At 43.0% G+C, this 10641-nt stretch overlaps 1 protein-coding gene across 1 annotated transcript; it reads right to left on the bottom strand.

Moving 5' to 3' along the window:
• Positions 1-565: 565 nt before the first annotated feature.
• On the bottom strand, positions 566-10082 carry LOC130237497 (25-hydroxyvitamin D-1 alpha hydroxylase, mitochondrial). Its single transcript, XM_056468442.1, is given in 16 exon segments — positions 566-656; positions 658-698; positions 1287-1486; positions 2245-2299; positions 2302-2323; positions 2405-2421; positions 2423-2568; positions 3372-3378; positions 3530-3616; positions 3618-3694; positions 6948-7148; positions 7506-7674; positions 7677-7704; positions 8153-8343; positions 9861-9935; positions 9937-10082. Coding segments are annotated over 16 exon segments (1521 nt in total). The 5' UTR covers positions 10069-10082; the 3' UTR covers positions 566-583.
• Between the last annotated feature and the right edge of the window lie 559 nt (positions 10083-10641).

The following is a 10641-nucleotide window of genomic DNA, read 5'->3' as shown; positions in this document are numbered from 1 at the left end:
ATGCATTACAATGTTGACTTACTCTCCTAAAAAGTAACTAGTTGTGTTCCTTAGTTACTATTTTATAACCTACACCTTTATTTACCTTTAAACAAACCGCATTAGTAAATAATAATGTAGATTATGTCATCTTCTGAGCCAGAGCTCTACATTCATGTGTGTTTTCTGCTACTTTTACTCTTATTAGTGCAGTAAAATCAGTGTGCACTGAGATTATAAACCCCCCTTTTACATGACATTTGTATAAGTAACTCAGATATTATTAGTAATGCATTACGTCACTCTTACTTTGAACAGTAATATCATAACCCAAACTTTCATTATCCCCAACACTAACAATGAGTACGTGTTGATTTTTGGCCAACTCTGGATCTGTGTTTTCTTCCGCTGTGTTTGGGTGGTGAATCAGATTCAGTTTCCCATACACACACACACACAACCGCTGTTCTCTGATCAGTCTGGCTCACGTCTCGATGGTGTACCTCAGGGCTCGGTGCTGGACGTCCAGGGTTTCCAGTCTCTCTGGATCTGGACATCAGAGAATGGTCAGGTCTTGCCTGTCCCGTTAACCTCTGACCCCAGATCAGCGCATAGTGAAGCGGAGGTCAATCTGCCGCTCTGGTACCAGCAGAGTTCTGGTCATGGGATGGACTGTATCGTCCTCCTCTGGCAGGCTCCACAGTAAAGTGCATTAGGATCTGTGAGAACAAGCGCATCTGAATTAACACATAACTGTGTAGATCATATTTATTGATATGGATAAACAGTTCATATCGAAGTATAGACGGCTCCACATGTGAAGACGCACGAGTCTGGCTGAGCTGGGGCATTTACACATGCAACATCTTATAAATCCAAAACAACAGCCTGATGTGAAGCTCTTTGGGTTTCTTTTGCAGCTGTGAGGGAAAGCAATGCCTAGATATTGTGCTAAGGTGGTGTAAGGCTATTGAAGAGTATTTATATTGTATAAAGGTTTTGCATTAATCATGCAGTTAGCTTAAATCTATAAAAGCCTAATGTACTCATATCCCCACTGAGTGTCATCCACAATCAGCCACAACTTATTCGTTGTAAATAGTTAAAGTCATTCATTGAGTCTCAAATTCAGTTGTGTCTCAAATCGAAACCCCATATCTGTCCATAAAGCTTGGTTTGAGCAGAACAGAATAACTCTGATTCTCAGAAAGCCTGATGTGCAGCTATTTCACTCGCGATGCGGACTCAGCTTTACAGAGCAGGAGTTAATCTGCAGGTTTGGACACAGACACTGTTTGTTGACCTACCCTAGACAGCGCCAGGTAAACCTCCAGCTCGGCGATGCGGCGGCCGATGCAGCTGCGTTTGCCCACACCGAAGGGCACGGTGGCGTACGGGTGACTGCGGTCAGAGCGGTCCCCCCAGCGCTGCGGCCTGAAGGAGTCCGGATCTCTGAATTGCTGAGGGTCTCGAGACGTGGCGTAATGACAGAGCGTGATCAGAGTCTGTGCATGAGAAAAAACACAGCACATTCAGTGCAAAACAACACTCCAAATAAATACACACTGATTTGTTAGTAGCAATATGGTAGTCTAAAAATCAGCATGAAATTTTCAGGTGTCCAGTATACAGTAGGGGCTTCTAGCAAACATGTATCTGTGCACTTCACTGATTTAGAATTAATTTGCCCTCAGAATCTTTCATCAAAACCACAACATACCCTCCCCATCTAGCTATCAGTCCTTAGGGTGGAGCTATCAGTACTTTAGGGTGGGGCTATCAGTACTATAGGGCGGGGCTATCAGCCCCTTAGGGTGGAGCTTTCAGTCCTTTAGGGCGGAGCTATCAGTCCTTTAGGGCGGAGCTATCAGTCCTTTAGGGCGGAGCTATCAGTCCTTTAGGGCGGAGCTATCAGTCCTTTAGGGTGGAGCTTTGTCCTTAAGGGCGGGGCTATCAGTCCATTAAGTTGGGGCTATCTGTACTTTAGGGTAGGGCTATCAGAATTTTAGGTTGGAGCTATCAGGTCTTTCGGGCTTAGCTATTATTCTTTAATGGGGATGCTATTAGTCAGTTAGGGTGGAGCTATCAGTCCATTTAGGGCGAATCTATCACCGCTATCAGTGCTATCATTAGTCCTGGTGTCTGATTTGTGTTAATATTTTGTCATGTTCATCTAATTTTCATTAATAAACAAAAAATATTCAAATCCCTTCACAGCATCTTTACCACGCACAGACACCAAGCACATGTTTCAACACTCACGGTTTTTAGGAATGATGTATCCTCCGACTTCAATATCTTTGTTGATGACTCTAGCATTGGGCTGGGAATTACAGGATAGAGCCTGCAAAAGACCCCATGCTTCATTAGAGATGGATGAAACTCTTGATGTGGATGCAGAAAGCCGTGTTCTGTCGGTTTATACCTGAGGATTTCCTTGACGAACGGCCTTCATGAGGGGCATGGCGGCCACATCACTGGCCTGTTGGATGGATCGGTCCTGCATGACGTTCAACACCTCGTCCGCAGTGCCGTCTGCACGTCAGGATGGCGGGAGGGAGAGTTCATACAGAGACCAGGACAAGCGTGCTGGAGATCTGAACACAAACAACCACACACATCAGGATAGTCTGATGAGGATTTTATCGGTCCCATTTTGGCATCTGCTAATTGAATCATTTTATAAAGCATAAGAAATGCAAATAATGGGTCTAATTCAATGTGTCAGATAACTTTTAAAGTAAGGGTCTGTCTGTATCTGCAGCTGTAATCCAATCCTGTTTGTAGAAAGGTTAGTAATGAGCATTTATACATTAGTAATTTATGTGTATAAAAGCCATCAGGTTTTGTGAGAAGCGCTTGCGTATGATGTGTAACAACGGTACAGCTTTATTTTTATTTTCTTTGAACGAAAATGACGTCGACTGCAACATTCTGTGTACACCATGCCACCAAAAACATCCCATGTCGGTATCTGCTGATTTAAGTGACATCATAAAACATATGAAAATTAAAGCATGTGTCTACGTCAATGTGTCAGTAGAAAGTAGAAATATGGGTGAGGTAATATACATACAGAACACACAAGTGAAATAACACACACTTGAAGGCAAAAGTATGGGCCGTCCTGTGAAAATTAACTTTGGTTTCAACTTTCCAATAGTTAAATAGATTTAATAACCAATTAAACAAATCATTGTAATAACTAAAACAACTAAAATAATACATACATGAGTAAATAAACTAATAAAAATAAATAAAAGCAAATCAACAGTTTTACACTTTAAATTTAACACAATTACTTTGATTATATTGGCATTTTCAGTTTTTGGACATTCATTTTCAGCTGCCAAAATTTTGCTGCATTGCTTACTCATGATATACTGTATTACTGAATATCTGATATGAACTGGCATGAATAGTATTTCAGAAGCGTTTTTGGTGTCTTTAGGAGTGTGTGTGTGTGTGTGTGTGTGTGTGTGTGTGTGTGTGTGTGTGTGGTGTGTGTGTGTTGTGTGTGTGTGTGTGTGTGTGTGTGTGTGTGTTGTACCGTATCAACACCGGCAAGCAGCAGCTCCGTCACGTTACTGTACACAGATGTGAGCGGCAGTCCGGCCTGAGACAGAAAGTACGTGAGGGTACCGTCCCTCCAGCTGCTCCCCGCACTCCAGCTTCTGCTTCTCCTCCTGCAGACGCTGGTCAATGTGTCCTTTAGCTGATGGAAAACACAAAACATTAGTTATTTAATCAGGTCAGACTCGCTCTGTATCAGCAATTCTGATGGGGTTTTGCTGAATCATATAGTCACTATTGGATGCACAAATAAATAAGAAGAAATGTCTCCTACTATAACTTAGGAAAAGAGTTAAGAATATTGCATTTAAAAATAAAATCTTCGTAAGAGAATATTCTTACCACTCAGCCTTCTACCACACCCACATTGTAGCTGAACACACCCACTTATTACCTGAACACACCCACTTCAGCACTCAGCTTTCAACACACCCACTTTATTAGCTGAACACACCCACTATCACCACTCAGCCTTTACCACGCACCACTTGTTAGATGAACACACCTACTTCACTGCTTAGCTTTTACTACACCCATATTGTAAGCTGAACACACCCACTTATTAGCTGAACACACCCACTTTACCACTCAGCATTTTAACCACGCTCACTTTTTAGATTGATACAAACCCACTTCACCACTTAACCCTTTACAACATTATCAGACCCCACTTCATTATTCCATGATTTTACCAACGGCCACATGTTATTTGAACACACCCACTTTATAACTCAGCCTTTTACCACACCCACCTCTTAGCTGAGCACACCCACTTCACGACATAGAATTTTACAAAGCCTCGTTTAGCTGAACACACCCATTTCTCCCACTTATTAGATGGGCACACCCACTTCACTATTTATAGCTTTGCCACACCCACTTAATACAGACTACACCCACTTCACCACTCTTTAACACACCCACTTATTAGATGGACACACCCACTATTCATAGTTTTACCAAGCATATTTTCATATGACACACTTTACTATGCATTGTTTTTGCCACACCCAATCTTAGATGGACACACCCGCTTCATCATCAGTGTTTTACCAAGCCTACTTTATATGCAGAGTCTGACCACACCTACTTTACCCCTCAGCATTTACCACACCCACTTCACCACAAAGAACAAAACCTGAGATCTTAAGATTTTACTTCTGACTTCAGCTCTTATTTATTCCTTAATCTGCTTTCTCCAGACCCCGATACCTTAGATTTTTAGGACTGATTCCACGTTAAATCTGTGTTTTAAATCATTTAAGACAGAATGATCCATTTATATCCACATGTAATGTAATGTAATGAGAAAGTACTGTTCAGGTCGACCACACAAGTTTGTTGGCTCTCTGGTTTGGGGAACACCAGACTGATAATGCCAGAAGCTGTCCACTATATTTGGTTAACAGTTGACTGTGGTTTGGGAAAGAAACACACCCTGCTCTGCCGAAATACATTTTTCCAATCCGCCCATCTTTAAAAGCATTTATCAAAGCAAAAGCCTGAGTCTGTCTGAAGTTTGATGGTTTTATTGGCTCAGACAGACGGATCTGTTTGAAGAGTCACCAGCAGGTCAAAACCTGCACCTTCACAAATACTCATTCAACACATGCTTTAATACTGAGAGATGCACAAAAGATTCACTCTTACAAACACACACTTTAGTATTGGCGTTCTGGGAAATCGCAGTTTCATTTCACTTGGTTTTAAAGGTAATGAAACCTAAAGTACATTTTCTCTGATTTGTACATTTTCTCTGGTTTTAAGTGTTTGTGCCACAGATCATTACAGAAGCACACCAGTAGCTTACACTGATTTTCATTTTAGAAGAGATTCAGATTTGGTTTCACACCATTTCAATTTTGCAGGTTTAAATCTACAATGTCGATACCACAGTGATGTTGCAAAAGACCTCAGGATTATGTGATTGATCAGTCTCTGATCATTATTCATGAGACTGCATGTTTTTATCCTATAATAAGTCAATATATTCAATTATTCAAGCACAGCTATGGAAATGCTTCAAGTTTAAAGTATGTGTGGTTATAGTGTGCAATGTACAGTCGACTTATCAATGCATATATACAATTTTTTGCATTTAAATTTTCCACTTGAACCACACCCACTTAACTATTTCACAATGGACCACACCCACTTATTAACTGAACACACCCACTTCACCTCTCATGCTGTTTTCAGACCCGGAACGGGCGATAATTGTGCTATTTGCGGGTGAATAGCCACGTGAACATTTGAGTTTACTCGCTTCATTCGCGCGTGAAAATCTGCTTCATTTGCGCGTCAGATTCACTTCAGAACAAGGTTATTATAGTTAACGAAAACGAAGAAAAAAAAACTAAAAATGTAAAATAATTGTCGTTAACTTAAATAAAAGGAGTTTAAAAAACTAGAACTGAAACTGTATTGTGTACATACAAAACTAACTGAAACTAACTAAAATTGTAGCAAAAACCTCCTTCGTTTTCGTCTTTGTAAGTAGATTTAATACATAATCTTACTGTGAGCCTTTTAGAAGTACATCTATTCACTCCGCTCTGCAGGTGTTTGACCCGTACGGCACCTCAGAGTCTGTAGTCCTGTTGCCATTGGCCAGATAGAGCAGAGTCATCCTCGTTGTTGCTCTCACGACAAAAACAGCAAGTGGACATGATTTGTTGTCCACTCGCCATTTCCATCCACCGCGCAAATTCACGCCATTCACACTGCAGGATGTCTATTCGCACGTTGCATCGACTTAACATGTAAACCACTCGAGCTTGACACGCGTTCCACATCTGGTGTGAACCCAGCATCAGTCTTTTACTACGCCCACTTATAAGCTAAACACACCCACATCATCACTCTGTATTTTACCATACTCATTTTGTAGCTGAACACACCCACTTTGTAGCTGAACACACCCACTTTCCCCTTCGGCATTTAATCACGCCCACTTCTGGCGACTTAACCATTCAGCAGTTGACCACACCCAATTAGCTGAACACACCACAAAAGGGGAAAAAAAATGACACATCGTCCCTCTTCCCAACAGGGGAAAGCAGCAGTGGTCAGTAATGCATGATTATCTGCTGTCAATAAATGTGATTATGATGGAAGTCCAATGGGGCAAAAAACAGCCCCCAACATAACCAAAGGGGAGTCAATCTGAACAGAGTGTATAGTGACAATTTACAAAGCATTTTCCCTAAAATAGGAGTCAAGATCAGATTTGTCAGGAAAAATCATCCCATTTGCTGAAACACAGAGAAAGCCGTGGCTAAATTAAGACTCAAAATAAGCCCAGAGTGGATAAAAATGACCCAACAGCACACACACACACAAGGGTTAAATCCCAGTTGAGCCTCAGATTTTAACTCCGCAGTAGTACTACTCACCGAACTGGAACATGACGTCCCAGCAGCGGCAGAAGGTGTCCCAGGGTTTGGGCAGCAGGCGGTGCAGCCACTGAGGCATGGCCATGGTCAGCAGAGTCATCACGAACATGGTGTTGATGGACTGGATGAAGCGCTCCGTCTCCACTGGAACCACAGCATCCAGACAGCCGATGCGGGACTCGAACAGCACTGAGGAGATGCCTGACACACAGCAGAGACAGACAGAGAGAGGGTTAATGTGAAGTCTTCTGTTTATCTGCTCTCACACCAGCTCTACTCTTCTGTCTGGTTTCTGTTGTAAGCTGGTGTGGAGTTTGCCAGCCCGCTGTGCCCTGGGTTACCAGTGTATCAATGTATGGCCCAATCCCAACTGATATGGCATATAGTAGCTCCTCCCCTTTTTAATAAACCAGCCAATGGAGTTGAGTTTTTCTTGTGGTGAGTGATGATTACTGTGATAATGGTGCTGACTGATTGTGTGTGTGTGTGTGTGTGTGTGTGTGTGTGTGTGCGTGTGTGTGTGTGTGTTTTGTGTGTGTGTGTGTGTGTGGTGTGTACCTTCCAGGCCGAAGCGGTAGAACTCTGCCGAGATGTCGGAGACGATGCGGCTGGAGTTGTCCTGCGATCGCAGCTTCAGTTTCTGCAGCAGATCGCTGACCACTGCGTTTAGAGCGCCGTCATACGCCTCCACCGCTTGAGGACGCAACATGTGCTTCGACAGCAGACTTGGCGCACACACTGCCACTCCTCTCCCTCACTGTGCACACACACACACACACACACTTAGTATTAGGTGGTAAATATCTGAAATTGTCTTTTCCAAACATGCAAGCTACCTATTATTGCAGTCACAACAGCAGTATTTGGCCATTTGTTTAGTGTTTCTTAATCAATCCTGCACACACACACACACACACACACACACACACACACACACAGTCAGTGTGTCTATTTGTCCCTGTGTGGGTGTCTTTCTGTGTGTGTGTGTTTGTGTGTGTGTGTGTGTGTGTGTGTGTGTGTGTGTGTGTGTGTGTGTGTGTGTGTGTGTGTCTCAAACTGATTTGAAACAAGAGTAAATGAAGTCAGCGTTTGCATTTTTGGATGAGTTATTCCTGTGTAAGAACACAAGTCTACTGAAGAGCGCTTGAGTAGCTCGCTCTGCTAGAAGCATCTACAGCTCAGCATGTATGATGTGGAGGACTCACGCGGTCAGCAGCCCGTATCCTTCCCCCCGCAGCGCCCGGTAATCCTTCCAGGACGAGAGCTCCGAGCGCATGGGGTGCTGCCCCTCCTGCCGCAGCACCTGCTGGATCAGCTCCGGCTCCGCCACATGCACCGTCAGGATGGGCCCGAAACTGGCCTTCCACATGGGGCCGTATTTCTGCCGGCCCTCCAGCTGCAGACGCAGACACAACACCACAGTCAACCCACAACACTGCATAATGAACACCAGTGCTTCTGACATATACTCAAGTGTAAAATACGGTCATGTGACTATATTACTATAGTTGAGGTGTTACCATAGCAACTGTAGAATCACCACAACAGATCAATTACTGTACTTGTGTTACCATAGCAACTGTAGAATCACCACAACAGATTAATTACTGTAGTTGTTGTGTTACCATAGCAACTGTTGAATCACCACAACAGATTAATTACTGTAGTTGTTGGGTTACCATAGTAACTGTTGAATCAACACAGCAGATCAATTACTGTAGTTGATACGTTACCATAGCAACTGTAGAATCACCACAACAGATCAATTACTGTAGTTGTTGTGTTACCATAGCAACTGTAGAACCACCACAACAGATTAATTACTGTAGTTGTTGTGTTACCATAGCAACTGTTGAATCACCACAACAGATTAATTACTGTAGTTGTTGGGTTACCATAGTAACTGTTGAATCAACACAGCAGATCAATTACTGTAGTTGATACGTTACCATAGCAACTGTAGAATCACCACAACAGATCAATTACTGTAGTTGTTGTGTTACCATAGCAACTGTAGAACCACCACAACAGATTAATTACTGTAGTTGATGTGTTACCATAACAACTGTAGAATAACCACAGCAGATCAATTACTGTAGTTGTGTTACCATAGCAACTGTAGAATCACCACAAACAGATTAATTACTGTAGCTGTTGTGTTACCATAGCAACTGTAGAATCACCACAACAGATTAGTTACTGTAGCTGTTGTGTTATCATAGCAACTGTAGAATCATCACAGCAGATTAATTCATGTTGTTGTGTTACCATAGCAACTGTAGAATCACCACAACAGATTAATTACTGTAGCTGTTGTGTTACCATAGCAACTGTAGAATCATCACAACAGATTAATTTATGTTGTTGTGTTACCATAGCAACTGTAGAATCACCACAGCAGATTAATTACTGTAGTTGTTGTGTTACCATAGCAACTGTAGAATCACCACAACACATTTAATTACTGTAGTTGTTGCGTTACCATAGCAACTGTAAATCATCACAGCAGATTAACTCAAGTACTTTACTATAGTGTGGTTCACAAACCCTATACTCGGTGTAAAAATACTATAGTACATACAAATGTTTTTACCGTACACACAAATAGAAACGGGCTAAAAGAAAACCCCATCTTGTGTCAAGACAAATCTTAAATATTATGTTGAGTGAAAATAGTAAAGTAAATCTCTCACTGTCATTATAAGTGAACCTTTTCAGCTATTTGTATGACTGTCTCGTACCTTCTATTTTCCTTCTTTCATTCGTTTCTATTTGTCCATTAGTTGTGTTTGTGTAATTATTTTACCGTATTCTCTCATGTGTATATTTCGTCATGTATGTTCAATACTGTATAATAAATATATATATAAAAGTTCCTGGAAAAGTGTGTATGTGAATGGAGGAAAAGCGCACCTGCAGCTGGTGGAGGCGCGAGAACCCGCGTCTCATAAACAGGTCCCGTATGAAGCGCGCGGGCGAGGGACCAGGGCATCTGCTCGAGTGTCTTCACCTGCGGCGTCGGGGGCGCGCGAATGACGTCAGCCCAGCGCTCGGCACACCTGAGCAGCGGGAGCGCGCTCCTGCCGGTCACTTTCAGGGCTTGGTGAAGCACCATCATCATCCTCCTGCTCCAGACGCACGCGCCGGCTCATCCTGCACGCTCACGCCCGGTGCTGTATTTATACCGCAGGAGCTCGCCACTTCCGTGCACACCTTTCCCCTGCTCGCCCAATGGCTTGCGGGGAGCGCGAATGCCACGCCCACTCGTTAGCGCTCTGCTGATCTCTGATACGCGGAAATCTGCCGGTCACGCGCGCTGCTGGATCAATATATATCGATGAGGTGATGTAAGAGAGCGGTTATCAGCGGTGTGTTCTCAGATCATCCAGAGTATACACACTCACACACACACACACACACTGATGATCCGCCAAGAGGAGCTCCGGGTCCGGCTCTTACCGCGGGAAACAGTGGCTCCGGTCCATGTGTGCGCGAAAATCAACAGTACTGAGAAAACACACACACACGCACACATTCACACACACACAACTGTAATAATGTTACTGTACACACTGTATATTCTCTCCTCTGCAGGTTTAAGTCCCCACCGGGATGCATAAACAAGTACACACACACTTGTATTGATGTTTCTACTGTACTGTATGTTCTCTCTACAGGTTTAAGTCCCCAACGG

The sequence above is a fragment of the Danio aesculapii genome, chromosome 11 (assembly GCF_903798145.1).
Source record: "Danio aesculapii chromosome 11, fDanAes4.1, whole genome shotgun sequence".
NCBI classification, from domain to species: domain Eukaryota; kingdom Metazoa; phylum Chordata; class Actinopteri; order Cypriniformes; family Danionidae; genus Danio; species Danio aesculapii.
Note: the sequence above shows the minus strand (reverse complement) of the source record. Positions and strands in the feature narration are given on the sequence as shown.